The sequence below is a fragment of the Salmo salar genome, chromosome ssa18 (assembly GCF_905237065.1).
Source record: "Salmo salar chromosome ssa18, Ssal_v3.1, whole genome shotgun sequence".
Lineage (NCBI taxonomy): Eukaryota > Metazoa > Chordata > Actinopteri > Salmoniformes > Salmonidae > Salmo > Salmo salar.
The window spans coordinates 41,665,503-41,687,071 of record NC_059459.1 but is presented as its reverse complement, the minus strand read 5'-3'; the positions used below and the strand labels follow the sequence as shown (position 1 = coordinate 41,687,071).

At 45.3% G+C, this 21,569-nt stretch overlaps 1 protein-coding gene across 10 annotated transcripts in view; it reads left to right on the top strand.

The window, feature by feature from the left end:
• Positions 1–21,569, top strand: part of LOC106613940 (dedicator of cytokinesis protein 1) — a 729,054-nt gene that overhangs the window by 692,763 nt on the left and 14,722 nt on the right. For all 10 annotated transcript variants that reach the window (XM_045701156.1, XM_045701154.1, XM_045701151.1 and 7 more), the window contains 4 exons: positions 8,536–8,673; positions 11,815–11,957; positions 14,621–14,819; positions 21,305–21,470. In XM_045701156.1, the coding sequence (XP_045557112.1) occupies positions 8,536–8,673; positions 11,815–11,957; positions 14,621–14,819; positions 21,305–21,470 (646 nt within the window). The remainder of the gene's footprint in view (positions 1–8,535; positions 8,674–11,814; positions 11,958–14,620; positions 14,820–21,304; positions 21,471–21,569) is intronic.

Genomic DNA, 21,569 nt, shown 5'->3' with positions numbered 1-21,569 from the left:
TTGTACAGCAGTAGTCTCCTATACAGAGGGAACACTGACCTTGTACAGCAGTAGTCTTCTATACTATACAGAGGGAACACTGGCCTTTTACAGCAGTAGTCTCCTATACTATACAGAGGGAATACTGGCCTTGTACAGCAGTAGTCTCCTATACTATACAGAGGGAATACTGGCCTTGTACAGCAGTAGTCTCCTATACTATACAGAGGGAATACTGGCCTTGTACAGCAGTAGTCTCCTATACAGAGGGAACACTGGCCTTGTACAGCAGTAGTCTCCTATACTATACAGAGGGAACACTGACCTTGTACAGCAGTAGTCTCCTATACTTAGGGAACACTGGCCTTGTACAGCAGTAGTCTCCTATACAGAGGGAACACTGGCCTTGTACAGCAGTAGTCTCCTATACTTACAGAGGGAACACTGGCCTTGTACAGCAGTAGTCTCCTATACTATACAGAGGGAACACTGGCCTTGTACAGCAGTAGTCTCCTATACTATACAGAGGGAACACTGGCCTTGTACAGCAGTAGTCTCCTATACTATTAGGGAACACTGGCCTTGTACAGCAGTAGTCTTCTATACAGAGGGAACACTGGCCTAGTATAGGAGACTACTGCTGTACAAGGTCAGTGTTCCCTCTGTATAGGAGACTACTGCTGTACAAGGCCAGTATTCCCTCTGTATAGTATAGGAGACTAGAACACTCAGAGGACTTGTATAGGTTAATGCAGACATTATCCCTCTCTCTCTCTCTCTCTCTCTCTCTCTCTCTCTCTCTCTCTCTCTCTCTCTCTCTCTCTCTCTCTCACACTCTTTACCAGAGACTTCACACACCTCTTTGTTGTCAGAGTAAACCCTTTAGTCAGGCGTTTGGCTGCTGTGAATAAGTAAGCCATAAAGACGCTGTACTGAAGATGCTGTATACGGTGGAGCGGTGAGGATAGAGTGTCTGTTGGCTGTGGAAGCGTATACTGTAAATAAAACCTCTTTATGTGACTGCATGCAGCCAAAGACCTGCACTAAATCCATTGTAATAGGATTACATTTTTTCTTTTTGTGCCTTTAACTTATTTCCACATATTAATCCACAAGCATGCCTTTTTTTTATTGGATATTATTTTAATCATAACTTGAACAATATTTGTTTTTATATAAACAAAGGAACAGTTGTATGTTCAAACCTGGGAAGGAGGAAGTACTATATTATTTGTTGTAATATTCTAGTCATTCTTTGAGAGACATTCTGCAGACCTGTGGTTTTCTAACCTCTCCTCTGTGACCTCCTGATGTTTTACAGTGTTGTTGTAGCTCTGAACTAGCTCACCTGATTCACCTGATCAAGGGCTTGGTGATTTAGCTGACGACTTGAATCAGGTGTGATCGCTCTGGAATAGATCCAAAACGTGGATGGCTTGGGGTCCCCGAGGAGACGACAAATCCCTGCTATAAGGCACCATCACCTAACTGTACTTAAACCATTGGCTGTAGGGACACTCAGCCTGTTATAAAGTCAAACACGATCTGTTACCAGAGCCTCCTGGCTGTAGAAAAACTAACTCTCCAAGATGATTGGCTGTAGGGACACTCAGCCTGTTATAAAGTCAAACACGATCTGTTACCAGAGCCTCCTGGCTGTAGAAAAACTAACTCTCTAAGATGATTGGCTGTAGGGACACTCAGCCTGTTATAAAGTCAAACACGATCTGTTACCAGAGCCTCCTGGCTGTAGAAAAACTAACTCTCCAAGATGCCACTGTCTCCCCTTGGGAATACACTTCCTCCAGTGACCAGATGGAGCTACACTGCATTTGGAAACTATTCAGACACCTTCCCTTTTTCCACATTTTGTACGTCACAGCCTTATTCTGGATTAAAGTAATTAAAAAAACTCCTCATTAGTGTATACACAATACCCCATAATGACAAGCGAAACAGTTTTTGTGGGAATTTTTGCAAATGTATTAAAAATAAACAGAAATACCTTATTTACATAAGTATTCAGACCCTTTGCTATAAGACTGGAAATTGAGCTCAGGTGCATCCTGTTTCTATTGATCATCCTTGATGTTTCTACAACTTGATTGGAGTCCACCTGTGGTAAATTCAATTGATTGGACTTGATTTGGAAAGGCACACACCTGTCTATATAAGGTCCCACAGTTGCCAGTGCATATCAGAGCAAAAACCAAGCCATGAGGTCGAAGGAATTGTCCGTAGAGCTCCGAGACAGGATTGTGTCGAGGCACAGATCTGGGGAAGGGTACCAACACATTTCTGCAGCATTGAAGGTCCCCAAGAACACAGTGGCCTCCATCATTCTTAAATGGAAGATGTTTGGAAGCACCAAGACTCTTCCTAGAGCTGGCAGCCCGGCCAAACTGAGCAATCGGGGGAGAAGGGCCTTGGTCTGGAAGGTGACCAAGAACTCAATGGTCACTCTGACAGAGCTTCAGAGTTCTTCTGTGAAGATGGGAGAACCTTCCAGGAGGACAACCATCTCTGCAGGCACATGACAGCCCACGTGGAGTTTGCCAAAAGGCACCTAAAGGACTCTGACCATGAGAAACATGATTCTCTGGTCTGATGAAACCAAGATTGAAATCTTTGGCCTGAATGCCAAGCGTCACATCTGGAGGAAACCTGGAAACATCCCTACGGTGAAGCATGGTGTTGACAGCATCATGCTGTGGGGATGTTTTTCAGCGGCAGGGACTGGGAGACTAGTCAGGATCGAGGGAAGGATGAACGGAGCAAAGTACAGAGAGATTCTTGATGAAAACCTGCTCCAGAGCCCTCAGGACCTCAGATTGGGGCAAAGGTTCACCTTCCAACAGGACAACGACCCAAAGCACACAGCCAAGACAACGCAGGAGTCTTGGGCCACTCAAGGACATTGAGTGGCCCAGCCAGAACCCGGACTTGAAGCCGATCAAACATCTCTGGAGAGACCTGAAAATAGATGTGCAGCGATGCTCCCTATCCAACCTGACAGAGCTTGAGAGGATCTGCAGAGAAGAAGGGGAGAAACCCCCCAAATACAGGTGTGCCAAGCTTGTAGCGTCATACCCAAGAGGACTGAAGACTGTAATCGCTTTCAAAGGTGTTTCAACAAAGTACTGAATAAAGTGTCTGGATAATTAAGTAAATGTGATTTCAGGTTATTTTTTTAAATATAAATTTGCAAACATTTTAAAAAATGCTATTGCTTTGTTATTGTGTGTAGATTGGGCGGAAAGTGGGGGACAATTTAATCAATTTTAGAATATGGCTGTAACTTAACAAAATGTGGAAAAAGTCAAGGGGTCTGAATGCTTTCCGAATGCGCTGTAGCTTGCAGAGTCAGAGACAGACTGCAGCTGAAGTGTTTTCCTAATTGCCCATATTATATTCTATATATCATGTTCTGCTGGGTCCTGGGTTTTGATTAGATTCATTAGGATTCCCTGTTAGCCGACGACAGTGACGACAGCTAGTCTTCCTGTGGTCCGACACATAACCAAAAAAAAAAATACTATTTGCATACATTTAAAAACATTAACATGTAGTGTGTGTACATCTAACAGTTACATGTACAGTACCAGTCAAAAGTGTTGGACACACCTACTCATTACAGGGTTTTTCTTTATTTTGAATATTTTCTACATTGTAAAATATTAGTGAAGACATCAAAACTATGAAATAACACACATGGAATCATGTAGGAACCATAAACTATATTTATGAGGAACCTGGTTGCAGTTCCTATGGCTTCCACTAGATGTCAACAGTCTTTAGAAATTGGTTGATGTTTTTCTTTTGAGAAAGGAAGAAGTAGGGCTGTTCATTGTGAGTGTCAAGCCAAGTGGACTCTTCTGTGTGGCGCGCGTGACCAGGAGCTCGCTCCACGTTGTTTTTATCCGCTGTTGAACACAGTATATTCCGTCTTAAATTTTATCGATTATTTACGTTTTAGGATATCTAAGGTTGGATTAGGAACGTTGTTTGAAATGTTTGGACCAAGTTTACAGGTAACTTATTAGATACTTTGTAGTCATGTTGGGCGAGTTGGAACCGGTGTATTTCTGAATCAAACACGCCAAATAAATTGACATTTTGGTGATATAAAGAAGGAATTTATTGAACAAAAGGACCATTTGTGATGTTTCTGGGACCTTTTGGAGTGCCAACAGTAGAAGGTCTTCAAAGGTAAGGCATTTTTTTATATCGCTATTTCTGAATTTTGTGTCGCACCTGCCTGGTTGAAATATGTTTTTCATGTGTTTGTATGCGCGGCGCTGACCTCAGATAATCGCATGGTTTGCTTTCGCCCCGTAAAGCCTTTTTGAAATCTGACATGGCGGCTGGATTAACAACAAGTTAAGATTTATTTTGATGTATTGCACTTGTGATTTTATGAAAGTTAAATATTTATAGTAATTTAATTTGACGCTAGCGTCCCACTGATCCGAAAGAAGTTAAGGGTTTCACTGACTTCATTAGCTGTGGTTGTGGATGCGAATATGTTTGAATCATCAGCATACATGGACACACATGCTTTGTTGAACGCCAGTGGCAGGTCATTGGTAAAAATAGAAAAGAGTAGAGGGCCTAGAGAGCTGCCCTGCGGTACACCACACTTTACATGTTTGACATTAGAGAAGCTTCCATTAAAGAAAACCCTCTGTGTTGTATTAGATAGATAGCTCTGAATCCACAATATGGCTGAAGATTGAAAAGACATTAACACAAGTTTTCTCAACAACAGGTTGTCGTCAGTAATATCAAAGGCTGAATTGACATCTAACAGCTCCCATAATCTTCTCATTATCTATTTCTTTACACCAATCATCAGTCATGTGTGTCAGTGCAGTTGAGTGCCCTTCTCTATAAGCTTTAAGTCTTGTTCATTTGTTTACAGAGAAATAGCATTGTATTTGGTCAAACACAATTTTTTCCAACAGTTTGCTAAGAACTGGCAGCAAGCTGATAGGTCTACTGTTAGAACCAGTAAAGGCTGCTTTACCACTCTTGGGTAGCGGAATTACTTTGGCTTCCCTCCCGGCCTGAGGACAAAGACTTTCCTCTTGGCTCAGATTAAAGATATGACAGATAGGAGTGGCTATAGAGTCAGCTACCATCCTCAGTAGCTTTCCATCTAAGTTGTCAATGCCAGGAGGTTTTTCATTATTGATCAATAAAAATAATTTTTCTACCTTTTCCACACTAACTTTACAAAATTAAAATATGCAATGCTTTTCTTTCATTATTCAAATTTTTTTATGCATGAATATGAAGGCTCACTGGTCGTTGTTGGCATTTCCTGCCTACATTTACCCACTTTGCCAATGAAGTAATCATTAAAATAATTGACAACATCAAATGGTTTTGTGATAAGCCATCTGATTCACTGAAAGATGGAGTTGAATTTGTCTTTGTGCCCATAATTTAATTTAAAGTACTCCAACGTTTTTTTCCACCATTCTTCATATCATTGATCTTGACTTCATAATACTGTTTCTTCTTCTTCTTCTTCTTTGTTGAGTTTAGTCGCATCATTTCTCAATTTGCAGTAAGTCAGCCAGTCAGATGTCCAGCCAGACTTGGCCGCCTCCTTTTGCCTCATCTCTTTCAACCATTCAGTTTTTTTCAGTTCCTCATCAGCCTTAACAGTTGTAACAGTCAGATCATTAACAGGTGCATGTCTATCATCAGCCTTAACAGTTGTAACAGTCAGATCATTAACAGGTGCATGTCTATCATCAGCCTTAACAGTTGTAACGGTCAGATCATTAACAGGTGCATGTCTATCATCAGCCTTAACAGTTGTAACGGTCAGATCATTAACAGGTGCATGTCTATCATCAGCCTTAACAGTTGTAACGGTCAGATCATTAACAGGTGCATGTCTATCATCAGCCTTAACAGTTGTAACAGTCAGATCATTAACAGGTGCATGTCTATCATCAGCCTTAACAGTTGTAACGGTCAGATCATTAACAGGTGCATGTCTATCATCAGCCTTAACAGTTGTAACGGTCAGATCATTAACAGGTGCATGTCTATCATCAGCCTTAACAGTTGTAACGGTCAGATCATTAACAGGTGCATGTCTATCATCAGCCTTAACAGTTGTAACGGTCAGATCATTAACAGGTGCATGTCTATCATCAGCCTTAACAGTTGTAACGGTCAGATCATTAACAGGTGCATGTCTATCATCAGCCTTAACAGTTGTAACGGTCAGATCATTAACAGGTGCATGTCTATCATCAGCCTTAACAGTTGTAACGGTCAGATCATTAACAGGTGCATGTCTATCATCAGCCTTAACAGTTGTAACGGTCAGATCATTAACAGGTGCATGTCTATCATCAGCCTTAACAGTTGTAACGGTCAGATCATTAACAGGTGCATGTCTATCATCAGCCTTAACAGTTGTAACGGTCAGATCATTAACAGGTGCATGTCTATCATCAGCCTTAACAGTTGTAACGGTCAGATCATTAACAGGTGCATGTCTATCATCAGCCTTAACAGTTGTAACGGTCAGATCATTAACAGGTGCATGTCTATCATCAGCCTTAACAGTTGTAACGGTCAGATCATTAACAGGTGCATGTCTGTCATCAGCCTTAACAGTTGTAACGGTCAGATCATTAACAGGTGCATGTCTATCATCAGCCTTAACAGTTGTAACGGTCAGATCATTAACAGGTGCATGTCTATCATCAGCCTTAACAGTTGTAACGGTCAGATCATTAACAGGTGCATGTCTATCATCAGCCTTAACAGTTGTAACGGTCAGATCATTAACAGGTGCATGTCTATCATCAGCCTTAACAGTTGTAACGGTCAGATCATTAACAGGTGCATGTCTATCATCAGCCTTAACAGTTGTAACGGTCAGATCATTAACAGGTGCATGTCTATCATCAGCCTTAACAGTTGTAACGGTCAGATCATTAACAGGTGCATGTCTATCATCAGCCTTAACAGTTGTAACGGTCAGATCATTAACAGGTGCATGTCTATCATCAGCCTTAACAGTTGTAACGGTCAGATCATTAACAGGTGCATGTCTATCATCAGCCTTAACAGTTGTAACGGTCAGATCATTAACAGGTGCATGTCTATCATCAGCCTTAACAGTTGTAACGGTCAGATCATTAACAGGTGCATGTCTATCTGTCCTTGGGTCTTTAGACACTGTTAGATGATGTCATGTTGTTATACTATGTGTTGAATCATCTGACTGTGTCGTTACTGGGTGGTTACATGATGTGATGTTTACAATGTATCATGTGTGTCTCTGCATGTGCTCTCTCATAGCATCATAAAGACTAGACTCAGACATTTACTATAGACATGTAATCCCTTACCTTTTAGTTAATTCGTTTATTTAACCTTTATTTAACCTGGCGAGTCAGTTAAGAATAAATTCTTGTTTTACAATGACGGCTTACCCCCCCGGCCAAACCCTCCCGTAACCCGGACGATGCTGGGCCAATTGTGCGTTGCCCTAGCTACCTACCTACCTGCCTGCCTGCCTACTTGTACACTCTCTATCAGTCCAGCATCAGTCCAGTGTCAGTCCAGCGTCAGTCCTGCGTCAGTCCTGCGTCAGTCCTGCGTCAGTCCTGCGTCAGTCCAGCATCAGTCCTGCGTCAGTCCTGCATCAGTCCAGCATCAGTCCAGCGTCAGTCCAGGGTCAGTCCAGGGTCAGTCCAGTGTCAGTCCAGTGTCAGTCCAGTGTCAGTCCAGGGTCAGTCCAGGGTCAGTCCAGGGTCAGTCCAGGGTCAGTCCAGGGTCAGTCCAGTGTCAGTCCAGTGTCAGTCCAGTGTACTCTTAGCGTTGCTGTGTCATGTAAAGGAGCAGTGTGAGAACAGAAGGAAAACACAGTGTGTCTAGAGAGTAGGAGCATGGGATGGTGAGGTGACTATGGCAACCAGGCCTTCTACTTTCTACCAGGGCTTCAATGAACACGGTCAAGTTCCCTTGGCTTTCACACACACACACACACACACACACACACACACACACACACACACACACACACACACACACACACACACACACACACACACACACACACACACACACACACACACACATACACACACACACACATATACACACACACACACACATACACACACACACACACACACACACCATGACTTGCTGTGAGCTCGGCCCTAATGAACAGTTCTAAGTCTCAGTGTCTACCTGACACCAGTAGGACAGGAGTGTTATTGGGTTTTGTGTCCATTTTGTTGTGTTGAGGTCCCTTACTTGACTTGTGTGTGTTCAAATCCCATAGGATAACTGGTGTGTCCATTGAGAGTGTGTGTGGTGTGTGTTCAAATCCCATAGGATAACTGGTGTGTCCATTGAGAGTGTGTGTGTGTTCAAATCCCATAGGATAACTGGTGTGACCATTGAGAGTGTGTGTGGTGTGTGTTCAAATCCCATAGGATAACTGGTGTGTCCATTGAGAGTGTGTGTGTGTTCAAATCCCATAGGATAACTGGTGTGTCCATCGTGTGTTTTCAGATCCCTTACCTTGCTGATGGAGTTCGTATCCATGGAGAGAAAGTGACTGAGGCTCTGAGGCCTTTCCATGAGCGCCTGGAGGCCTGCTTCAAACAGCTCAGAGAGAAAGTGGAGAAACAGTACGGAGTCAAGACACTGGTAATATCTCTCTCCTGTGCTCTCCTCTCTCCTCCTCTCCTCTCCTCTCCTCTCTCCGATTCTCTTTTTTAAATTATTTTCTCCTCTCTTCTCCTCTCTCCTATGCACTCTTCTCCTCTCGTCTTCTCTTTTTTCTTCTCTTTTCCTCTCTTCTCCTCTCTTCTCTCTCCTATGCTCTCGTCTCCTCTCTCCTCTCTTCTCCGCTCTCCTCTCTTCTCATCTCTCCTCTTCTCTGTTCTCCTCTTCTCTTCACTTCTCTTCTCTGCTCTCGTCTCTTCTCCTCTCCTCTCTTCTCTCCTCTCTTCTCTGCTCTCCTCTTTTCTCCTTTCTTCTCCTTTCTACTTCTCCTCTCTCTGTCCTCTTTCCTCCTCTCCTCTCGTCTCATCCTACTCTCGCCTACTCATTTTAAATTGACATGTTAGTAATTTAGCAGACGCTCTTATCCAGAGCTACTTACAGTGAGTACATTCATCATCAGGTAGCTTGGTGGGACAACCACATATCACAGGCATAGAAGGTAGATTTTCCCTCAATAACGTAGCTGTTAGTAGTCCGAGCTAGAAGGGGTGGGGGGGGTTAAGTGCGAGGAGTGTGAGGAGGAGGATTATTTAAGATACTATTTGAAGAGGTAGGGTTTCAGATGTTTTCAGAAGATGGGCAGGGACTCTGCTGTCCTAGCTTCAGGGGGAAGCTGGTTCCACCAGTGGGGTGCCAGGACGGATAAAGAGCTTGGACTGCGCTGAGAGGGAGCTGCCCTCCCGTCGGGGTGGGAGGGCCAAGACACCAGAGGTGGCAGAACAGAGTGTTCGGGGTGTTGAGTTTGAGCAGAGCCTGAAGGTAGGGAGGGGCAGTTCCTCTTGCTGTACTTCTTCTCTCTCCTCTCCTGTTGTTGGCCCATTAAAAAGTGTCCCTGGATTTATTTCCAAACAAACTTTTATGCCATTATGGGCACAATGAGGATTATTTTACACCAACTTTTTATGTGATCCCATGGTGTTGTTGTTGACGCATGGAGCAAACAGAACAGACAGACCGTGACTCAGTATTTCAGGTCCTTAACTCTCCATCTCCCCAGGTACAGCCATGATATTTGTGTTCTTCCTGAACGGCACTCTATTGTGTCCTGTTCTCTCAGAGTCATTCCTACTGTAGCTGGGACACAATGCTGCTGGCACTGCTACCTACCAGACCCTGGGCCAGTTCAGTATGGAAGAGCACACACTCACTGAATCACCCCAAGGACATGGATCTATAGATGCTATTAACTAACACTGATGGGAGGAGGAGGGTATTGATCCCTCAAAGATAGGAGGAGGATTAACATGGTATAAATTCACGAGGTGGACGATCATCACCGCCAATGGCTCGCGTGGTGCGTGTGTGTGTTCTCACAGCAATAATGAATATGCTGTAAGGACAAAACAGCACAGCCATAGCACAACAGCCCAGGACTCTCTCAAGGAACTACGGCCCCAGGAACTTTAGCCAGGCTGACAGCAGCCCAGGACTCTCACTACGGCCCCAGGAACTTTAGCCAGGCTGACAGCAGCCCAGGACTCTCACTACGGCCCCAGGAACTTTAGCCAGGCTGACAGCAGCCCAGGACTCTCACTACGGCCCCAGGAACTTTAGCCAGGCTGACAGCATTCCAGGACTCTCACTACGACCCCAGGAACTTTAGCCAGGCTGACAGCAGCCCAGGACTCTCACTACGGCCCCAGGAACTTTAGCCAGGCTGACAGCAGCCCAGGACTCTCACTACGACCCCAGGAACTTTAGCCAGGCTGACAGCAGCCCGGGACTCTCACTACGGCCCCAGGAACTTTAGCCAGGCTGACAGCATTCCAGGACTCTCACTACGACCCCAGGAACTTTAGCCAGGCTGACAGCAGCCCAGGACTCTCACTACGGCCCCAGGAACTTTAGCCAGGCTGACAGCAGCCCAGGACTCTCACAAGGAACTATGGCCCCAGAAACAGAACTTTGTTATAGCCAGACTTTATAGTCAGGACTCTACTCACTTCCAATGTTATATGTAGCTCAATAGTCTCTCTTTGTCTCTCTCTCTCTTTGTTTCTCTTTGTCTCTCTCTCTCTTTGTTTCTCTTTGTGTCTCTCTCTCTTTGTTTCTCTTTGTCTCTCTCTCTCTTTGTTTCTCTTTGTCTCTCTCTCTCTTTGTTTCTCTTTGTCTCTCTCTCTCTTTGTTTCTCTTTGTCTCTCTCTCTCTTTGTTTCTCTTTGTCTCTCTCTGTCTCTCTGTCTCTCTCTTTGTCTCTCTCTCTGTCTCTCTCTCTGTCTCTCTCTCTGTCTCTCTCTCTCTGTCTCTCTCTCTCTCTGTCTCTCTCTCTTTGTCTCTCTCTCTGTCTCTCTCTGTCTCTCTCTCTTTGTCTCTCTCTCTGTCTCTCTCTCTGTCTCTCTCTCTCTGTCTCTCTGTCTCTCTCTCTTTGTCTCTCTCTGTCTCTCTCTGTCTCTCTGTCTCTCTCTGTCTCTCCGTCTCTCTCTGTGTCTCTCTCTTTGTCTCTCTCTCTGTCTCTCTCTGTGTCTCTCTCTGTCTCTCTCTGTCTCTCTCTGTGTCTCTCTCTGTCTCTCTCCGTCTCTCTCCGTCTCTCTCTCTGTCTCTCTCTTTGTCTCTCTCTGTCTCTCTCTGTCTCTCTCTGTGTCTCTCTCTGTCTCTCTCTGTCTCTCTCTGTGTCTCTCTGTGTCTCTCTCTCTCTGTCTCTCTCTCTCTGTCTCTCTCTCTGTCTCTCTCCGTCTCTCTCGTCTCTCTCTGTCTCTCTCTTTTTGTCTCTCTCTGTGTCTCTCTCTGTCTCTCTCTGTGTCTCTCTCTGTCTCTCTCTGTGTCTCTCTCTGTCTCTCTCTGTGTCTCTCTCTGTCTCTCTCCGTCTCTCTCTGTCTCTCTCTTTTTGTCTCTCTCTGTCTCTCTCTGTCTCTCTCTGTCTCTCTGTCTCTCTCTGTCTCTCTCTGTCTCTCTCTGTCTCTCTCTGTCTCTCTGTCTCTCTCTGTCTCTCTCTGTCTCTCTGTCTCTCTCTGTGTCTCTCTGTGTGTCATGATTAAATGTGGTGTACATGATGTTGTCAGTGTGTTAAATAATGGTGAAGTAACTCCATGGCACTAAACTGTGTTGTGTGTGTTTGTTTCTGCAGCCTGCGGTGGATGACAGGCGTGGGACCCGTCCTCGCTCTATGCTGCGTTCCTACACCATGCCCTCACAACAGAGACCACTCTCTGTGGCTTCAGTCAACTCCATCTCCTCTGACAACTCACCCTCCAGACCTGGCTCAGACGGGTAAGGAATGATACACACACAGAGAGAGACAGACACGTTTATGTGACAAATGGGGACGTCAGAATTTTTTTTATGAATGGGAATGTCTGACCCCACCTTTCAAAATGGAACACACCTTTCAAAATGGAACATACCTTTCAAAATGGAACACACATTTCAAAATGGATCACACCTTTCAAAATGGAACACACCTTTCAAAAGGGAACACACCTTTCTGAATGTCTTGACCACACCTTTCAAAATGGAACACACCTTTCTGAATGTCTTGACCACACCATTCAAAATGGAACACACCTTTCAAAATGGAACACACCTTTCAAAATGGAACACACATTTCAAAATGGAACACACCTTTCTGAATGTCTTGACCACACCTTTCAAAATGGAACACACCTTTCAAAATGGAACACACCTTTCTGAATGTCTTGACCACACCTTTCAAAATGGAGCACACCTTTCAAAATGGAACACACCTTTCTGAATGTCTTGACCACACCTTTCAAAATGGAACACACCTTTCTGAATGTCTTGACCACACCTTTCAAAATGGAACACACCTTTCAAAATGGAACACACCTTTCAAAATGGAACACACCTTTCTGAATATCTGACCCCACCTTTAAAAATGTAAAAAAATTCAAGAAGGGGGGGGGCCACTAAAATGTTTTCTAAAATTCAGCCGCGCCGACAGTGTCCATTAGCACACCCGCTGGTACGCTCACCACCTAAGCCCCTTTTTGTTCCAGAAACTCCTCCCCATCACATTCAGTGCCTTCAAAAAGTATTCAGAGCCCTTGACATTAAACAGCATTTTGTTACGTTACAGCCTTATTCTAAAATTGTTTTTTTTCCCCCCTCATTAATCTACACACAATACCCGATAATTTTTGCAAATGTATTAAAAATAAAAAACTTTATCACATTTACATAAGTATTAAGACCTTGTTTAAGGACCTTTGGCAGCGATTACATCATTGAGTCGTCTTGGGTATGACGCTACAAGCCTGGCACACCTGTATTTGGGGAGTTTCTCCCATTCTTCTCTGCAGATCCTCTCAAGCTCTCTCAGGTTGGATGGGGAGCGTTGTTGCACAGCTACAGTATTTTCACGTGTTTCTGTTCTTTGCCTCGATCCTGACTCGTCTCCCAGTCCCTGCCGCTGAAAAACATCCCCATAGCATGATTCTGCCACCACCATGCTTCACTGTAGGGATGTTTCCGGGTTTCCTCCAGACGTGACGCTTGGCATTCAGGCCGAAGACTTCTATCTTGGTTTCATCAAACCAGAGAATCTTGTTTCTCATAGTCTGAGACAGCTTTAGGTGCCTTTTACTGAGGAGTGGCTTCCGTCTGGCCACTCTACCATAAAGGTCTGATTGGTGGAGTGCTGCAGAGATTGTTGTCCTTCTAGAAGGTTCTCCCATCTCCACAGAGGAACTCTGGAGCTCTGTCAGAGTGACCATCAGGTTCTTGGTCACCTCCCTGACCAAGGCCCTTCTCCCCCGATTGCTCAGTTTGGCCGGGCGGCCAGCTCTAGGAAGAGTCTTGGTGGTTCCAAACTTCTTGCATTTAAGAATGATGGAGGCCACTGTGTTCTTGGGGACCTTCAATGCTGCAGAAATGTGTTGGTACCCTTCCCCAGATCTGTTCCTCGACACAATCCTGTCTCAGAGCTCTACGGACAATTCTTTCGACCTCATGGCTTGGTTTTTACTCTGACATGTACTGTGTGGCAAAGAAGGGGGTCGAGTGATAAATGGCAGATATGTGAGGGCAGAACTAATAAATGGGCTCTGCCCGATCACTAAAATGGCCACCCCGATCAGAACTACAGATCACAAAATGGCCGACGGCCAAAACTACAATTCCCAGAAGCAAGGGGAACCCTCAGAAGGTGGAGCCGATCCACAGATAAAAGGTCAAGAAAAACCAGGAAGAGGGAGAGAGGGCGGGAAGGATCTATGAACCATAGAGAAAGAGACAACCTACATTGGCTGGATTTACCGTGTATGAGCTGGACTGTTTTGGACTTACCTGTTGGCGTTTAGACCTGGACCTACCGAGAACCAGATTTGTGTACCGAACCCTGCTATCCTTGACCTTACCTGCGGCCTGGGTGGACCAGGACAGCGAAACAAACACACAGGTACTGTCATGTTCGAAAGAACTTTCATTCTGGGCTGACTTTGGTGACAGTTTCCCACTTAATTTGTGACAAACGCTCCTAACTTTGAAGAGGTTTGCCACAACTGTCAACTGTGGGACCTTATATAGACAGGTGTGTGCCTTTCCAAATCATGTCCAATCAATTGAATTTACCACAGGTGGACTCCAATCAAGTTGTAGAAACATCTCAAGGATGATCAATGGAAACTGGATTCACCTGAGCTCAATTTCGAGTCTCATAGCAAAGGGTCTGAATACTTATGTAAATAAGGTATTTCTGTTTTTAATTTTTAAATGTGCAAAAATGTAAAAAAAAAACAAATTTCACTTTGTCATTATGGGGTATTGTGTGTAGATTGATGAAGTTTTTATTTTATTTAATCCATTTTAGAATAAGGCTGTGTAACGTAACAAAATGTGCACAAATCAATGGGTCTGAATACCTTCCGAAGTCACTGTATGTTCATTCCTTCTCCCTGTTGTCCTCTCCCTCCCAGCTTTGCCCTAGAGCCTCTCCTGCCAAAGAAGTTGCACTGCAAGTCCCAGGACAAGCTGGAGCGCGACGAGTCGGAGAGGGAGAGGAAGGACAAGAAGAAAGAAAAGAGGAACAGTAAACACCAGGAGATCTTTGACAAGGAGCTGAAGACCACTGACATCCCCCTGCAGCCCGCCGAGGCAGTCATACTGTCAGAGACGGTGAGGAGGAACTATCCCTGCCTCTGCTTCTCCTCCTCCCTCCTCTCCTCTCTGCACCACATCCTTCCTCTCCTCTCCTCCCTCCTCCTCCTCCTCTCCTCCTCTCCTCCTCCTCTCCTCTCCTCTCCTCTCCTCTCTCTCTCTCTCTCTTCTCTCTCTCTCTCTCTCTCTCTAATAATCATTAGGTTTGGTAGCAACATGATGATGTTAGGTGGCTTTCTTTTCTCTCTCTCTCTCTCTCTCTCTCTCTCTCTCTTTCTTTCTTTCTTTCTTTCTTTCTTTCTTTCTTTCTTTCTCTCTCACACTCTCCACTCTCTCTCTCACACTCTTCTCTCTCTCTCTCTCTCTCTCCCTCTCTCCCTTCCTTCCTTCCTTCCGCCCTCCCTCTCTCCTCCCCTCCCTCCTCTCCTCCCTCCTCTCCTCCCTCCTCTTCTCTTCATTACAGCAGCAGAGCATCAAAGCCCTCTGCTCTGGCCCTCTGGGATGAAGCCACCAATCGGTAATTAAATTAAGAAAAGAATCAGAGTGTGGCCCCTAGATTCCCCTGGTGATAGATCAGCCAGCCAGTCGTCTGGCCCCTAGATTCCCCTGGTGATAGATCAGTCAGCCAGTCGTCTGGCCCCTAGATTCCCCTGGTGATAGATCATCCAGCCAGTCGTCTGGCCCCTAGATTCCCCTGGTGATAGATCAGCCAGCCAGTCGTCTGGCCCCTAGATTCCCCTGGTGATAGATCATCCAGCCAGTCGTCTGGCCCCTAGATTCCCCTGGTGATAGATCATCCAGCTAGTCGTCTGGCCCCTAGATTCCCCTGGTGATAGATCATCCAGCTAGTCGTCTGGCCCCTAGATTCCCCTGATGGTAGATCATCCAGCCAGTTGTCTGGCCCCTAGATTCCACTGATGGTAGATCATCCAGCCAGTTGTCTGGCCCCTAGATTCCACTGATGGTAGATCATCCAGCCAGTCGTCTGGCCCCTAGATTCCCCTGGTGATAGATCAGTCAGCTAGTCATCTGGCCCCTAGATTCCCCTGGTGATAGATCATCCAGCCAGTCGTCTGGCCCCTAGATTCCCCTGGTGATAGATCATCCAGCCAGTCGTCTGGCCCCTAGATTCCCCTGGTGATAGATCAGCCAGCCAGTCGTCTGGCCCCTAGATTCCCCTGGTGATAGATCAGCCAGCCAGTTGTCTGGCCCCTAGATTCCCCTGGTGATAGATCATCCAGCCAGTCGTCTGGCCCCTAGATTCCCCTGGTGATAGATCAGTCAGCTAGTCATCTGGCCCCTAGTTTCCCCTGGTGATAGATCAGCCAGCCAGTCGTCTGGCCCCTAGATTCCCCTGGTGATAGATCATCCAGCTAGTCGTCTGGCCCCTAGATTCCCCTGGTGATAGATCATCCAGCTAGTCGTCTGGCCCCTAGATTCCCCTGATGGTAGATCATCCAGCCAGTTGTCTGGCCCCTAGATTCCACTGATGGTAGATCATCCAGCCAGTTGTCTGGCCCCTAGATTCCACTGATGGTAGATCATCCAGCCAGTCGTCTGGCCCCTAGATTCCCCTGGTGATAGATCAGTCAGCTAGTCATCTGGCCCCTAGATTCCCCTGGTGATAGATCATCCAGCCAGTCGTCTGGCCCCTAGATTCCCCTGGTGATAGATCATCCAGCCAGTCGTCTGGCCCCTAGATTCCCCTGGTGATAGATCAGCCAGCCAGTCGTCTGGCCCCTAGATTCCCCTGGTGATAGATCAGCCAGCCAGTCGTCTGGCCCCTAGATTCCCCTGGTGATAGATCAGCCAGCCAGTCGTCTGGCCCCTAGATTCCCCTGGTGATAGATCATCCAGCTAGTCGTCTGGCCCCTAGATTCCCCTGGTGATAGATCATCCAGCCAGTCGTCTGGCCCCTAGATTCCCCTGGTGATAGATCAGCCAGCCAGTCGTCTGGCCCCTAGATTCCCCTGGTGATAGATCATCCAGCCAGTCGTCTGGCCCCTAGATTCCCCTGGTGATAGATCATCCAGCCAGTCGTCTGGCCCCTAGATTCCCCTGGTGATAGATCAGTCAGCTAGTCATCTGGCCCCTAGTTTCCCCTGGTGATAGATCATCCAGCTAGTCGTCTGGCACCTAGATTCCCCTGGTGATAGATCATCCAGCCAGTCGTCTGGCCCCTAGATTCCCCTGGTGATAGATCATCCAGCCAGTCGTCTGGCCCCTAGATTCCCCTGGTGATAGATCATCCAGCTAGTCGTCTGGCCCCTAGATTCCCCTGGTGATAGATCATCCAGCCAGTCGTCTGGCCCCTAGATTCCCCTGGTGATAGATCATCCAGCTAGTCGTCTGGCCCCTAGATTCCCCTGGTGATAGATCAGCCAGCCAGTCGTCTGGCCCCTAGATTCCCCTGGTAATAGATCAGCCAGCCAGTTGTCTGGCCCCTAGATTCCCCTGGTGATAGATCATCCAGCTAGTCATCTGGCCCCTAGATTCCCCTGGTGATAGATCAGCCAGCCAGTCGTCTGGCCCCTAGATTCCCCTGGTGATAGATCAGCCAGCCAGTCGTCTGGCCCCTAGATTCCCCTGGTGATAGATCAGCCAGCCAGTCGTCTGGCCCCTAGATTCCCCTGGTGATAGATCAGCCAGCCAGTCGTCTGGCCCCTAGATTCCCCTGGTGATAGATCAGCCAGCCAGTCGTCTGGCCCCTAGATTCCCCTGGTGATAGATCATCCAGCTAGTCGTCTGGCCCCTAGATTCCCCTGGTGATAGATCATCCAGCCAGTCGTCTGGCCCCTAGATTCCCCTGGTGATAGATCATCCAGCCAGTCGTCTGGCCCCTAGATTCCCCTGGTGATAGATCAGCCAGCCAGTCGTCTGGCCCCTAGATTCCCCTGGTGATAGATCAGCCAGCCAGTTGTCTGGCCCCTAGATTCCCCTGGTGATAGATCAGTCAGCCAGTTGTCTGGCCCCTAGATTCCCCTGGTGATAGATCATCCAGCCAGTCGTCAGTCGTCTGGCCCCTAATAGAGCTTCTTCCTTGGGGCCTGAGAAGAGAGGAGAGACTCTTTCATTCAACGTCATTGGCACAGGAACGAGGCTAACAGCTGTAAGCTGACTGGATGTATTTCTACCAGAGGCGGGACGAGCAGATAGTGTCTCCGTTAAAAACATCCACTCTAAGCATCACCCTGATGTTGACTGACTTTGAGTTTTACAGTGGGCTGATTGACAAATGAACTTGTGAATCAACAGCTGATTGTCTACAATATATAAATAAATGTGGAGCCCTTTAAAACTTCTTCACAATACAGATTGAAATGATGCCCTACCTTGTGAAACCAGTATTGAGGCACTAACCACAAATAAGATGCAGTAAGCTGACAGTAAACGTCAGTTTCAATCTATACCCTGCTTTAGAAATGCAAATAGCCTCTCTACATAGTTGCATGTTCAGCGAGAAATACGATGAGCCAATCCCAACGAGGATACGAAAGCAATTTTCACTGTAAATAGTATTTAACCTCTATGGGCTAGGTGGGACGCTAGCGTGCCACCCGTGGTGCACTCCATCAACAGCAGGTGCATTTCAAGAGCGGCAAATTTGAATCCAAATAAATGTCAAAATTCAAATTTTTCAAAAATACAACTATTTTACACCATTTGAAAGATAAACATCTCCTTAATCTAACCACGTTTTACGATTTCAAAAAGGTTTTACGGCGAAAGCATAAATTTAGAGTATGTTAGGACAGTACATTTACAAGAGTTGTGTGTAATGTTTTGTCAAGTCAAAGACAGGGTCACCAAAACCATAAAACCAGCTAAAATGATGCACTAACCTTTTACAATCTCCATCAGATGACACTCCTAGGACATTATGTTAGACAATGCATGCATTTTTAGTTCTATCAAGTTCATATTTATATCCAAAAACAGCGTTTTACTATGGCATTGATGTTGAGGAAATCGTTTCCCTCCAATAACCGGCAGTCAAGTCAGCGTCACATATTAAATAATTAAAATTAGAAAACATTGGTAAAATATTATATTGTCATTTAAAGAATTATAGATTTACATCTCTTGAACGCAATCAACTTGCCAGATTTAAAAATAACCTTACTGGGAAATCACACTTTGCAATAATCTGAGCACTGCGCCCAGAAAAATACGCGTTGCGATACAGACTAGACGTCATGTTGGGGAGATCTAAAATCGAAAATACTATGTAAATAATCCATTACCTTTGATTCTCTTCATCAGATGTCACTTCCAGGTATCACAGGTCCATAACGAATGTAGTTTTGTTCAAAAAAGCTCATCATTTATGTCCAAAAATCTCCGTCTTGTTACCACATGATCTAAGCCAGCCGGACTTCTCGTCATGAACGAGGGGAAAAAATATATTTCCGTTTGTTCAAACATGTCAAACGTTGTATAGCATAAATCATTAGGGCCTTTTTTAACCAGAACATGAATAATATTCAAGGTGGACGAATGCATACTCTTTTATAACGTATTGGAACGAGGGTACCCAACATGAACTCGCGCCAGGTGTCTAATGGGACATCATCGTTCCATGGCTCTTGTTCGGTCAGATCTCCCTCCAGAAGACTCAAAACACTTTGTAAAGGCTGGTGACATCTAGTGGAAGCAATAGGAAGTGCCAAAATATTCCTCAGCCCCTGTGTTTTTCAATGGGATAGGTTTAAAGTCAATACAACACATCAGGTATCCACTTCCTGTCAGAAAATGTCTCAGGGTTTTGCCTGCCAAATGAGTTCTGTTATACTCACAGACACCATTCAAACAGTTTTAGAAACTTTAGAGTGTTTTCTATCCATATATAATAAGTATATGCATATTCTAGTTACTGGGTAGGATTAGTAACCAGATTAAATCGGGTAAATTTTTTTATCCAGACGTGCAAATGCTGCCCCCTAGCCCTAACAGGTTAATTGCTCTCTCCTTTGTTATTCTTCAGCTTAGACCCAGTTGGACTTTCAGTGGAGTACATTCACTTGGTTTTCTATTGAGATGGTTTTCTAGTGAGATGTAGTTTAGATGGTTTTCTAGTGCGATGTAGTGAGATGGTTTTCTAGTGAGATGGTTTTCTAGTGAGATGTAGTTTAGATGGTTTTCTAGTGCGATGTAGTGAGATGGTTTTCTAGTGAGATGGTTTTCTAGTGAGATGTAGTGAGATGGTATTCTAGTGAGATGTAGGTTAGATGGTTTTCTAGTGAGATGTAGTTTAGATGGTTTTCAAGTGAGATGTAGGTTAGATGGTTTTCTAGTGAGATGTAGTTTAGATGGTTTTCTAGTGAGATGTAGGTTAGATGGTTTTCTAGTGAGATGTAGTTTAGATGGTTTTCTATTGAGATGTAGTTTAGATGGTTTTCTAGTGAGATGTAGTTTAGATGGTTTTCTAGTGAGATGTAGGTTAGATGGTTTTCTAGTGAGATGTAGTTTAGATGGTTTTCTAGTGAGATGTAGGTTAGATGGTTTTCTAGTGAGATGTAGGTTAGATGGTTTTCTAGTGAGATGTAGGTTAGATGGTTTTCTAGTGCGATGTAGTGAGATGGTTTTCTAGTGAGATGTAGTTTAGATGGTTTTCTAGTGAGATGTAGTTTAGATGGTTTTCTAGTGAGATGGTTTTCTAGTGAGATGTAGTTTAGATGGTTTTCTAGTGCGATGTAGTGAGATGGTTTTCTAGTGAGATGGTTTTCTAGTGAGATGTAGTTTAGATGGTTTTCTAGTGAGATGTAGTGAGATGGTTTTCTAGTGCGATGTAGTTTAGATGGTTTTCTAGTGAGATGTAGTTTAGATGGTTTTCTAGTGAGATGTAGTTTAGATGGTTTTCTAGTGAGATGTAGTTTAGATGGTTTTCTAGTGAGATGTAGGTTAGATGGTCTGACTTCTAATAAACATTAGGTTTGGTAGCAACATGATGATGATAGGTGGCTTTCTTTCTCTCTCGCTCTCTCTCTTTCTCTCCTCTCTCTCGCTCTCTCTCTTTATCTCTCTTTCTCTCCTCTCTCTCTCTCCTCTCTCTCTCTTTCTCTCTCTCTCTCTTTCTCTCCTTTCTCTCTCTCTTTCTCTCTCCTCTCTCTTTCTCTCTCTCTCTCTCTCTCTCTCTCTCTCTCTTTCTCTCTTTCTCTCTCTCTCTCTCTCGCTCTCTTGCTCTCTCGCTCCACTCTCTCACTCCACTCTCTCTCTCTCTCTCTTTCTCTTTTTCTCTTGCTTGCTTTTTTATGTATTGGTCTCTCTCTCTCTCCTTCCTTCCTTCCTTCCTTCCTTCCTTCCTTCCTTCCTTCCTTCCTTCCTTCCTTCCTTCCTTCTCTCCTGATTGATTGATTGATTGCATCCTGATCTCTGATGGCTCTCTCCAGACGTCCTTAGATCAGCCCGCGGCCTCTTATGTATTTTTTGATCGTACGATTTGATTAGATTAGATTCCAACAGGATATGTGATACGTCTCTTCTCTCTCTCTGTGTGTGTTCAGATCAGCCCACTGAGGCCTCAGCGACCAAAGAGCCAGGTGTTGAACCTGTTGAGTGGAGACCGTCGTCTCTCTGTGTCCCCCGGACCCCCCCAGCCCCAGCCCTCCCCGGGCCCCCCACCCATCACCCCCAGGAACAAACTGTCCTTCAGCCTGCTCACCGTCTCCAGTGAGTACACACATACATGGACACATATGCACACGCACACACACACATACACACACTTGCCTTGCAGCTACCTCCACCATGTTCTCTTACTCTGCTGGC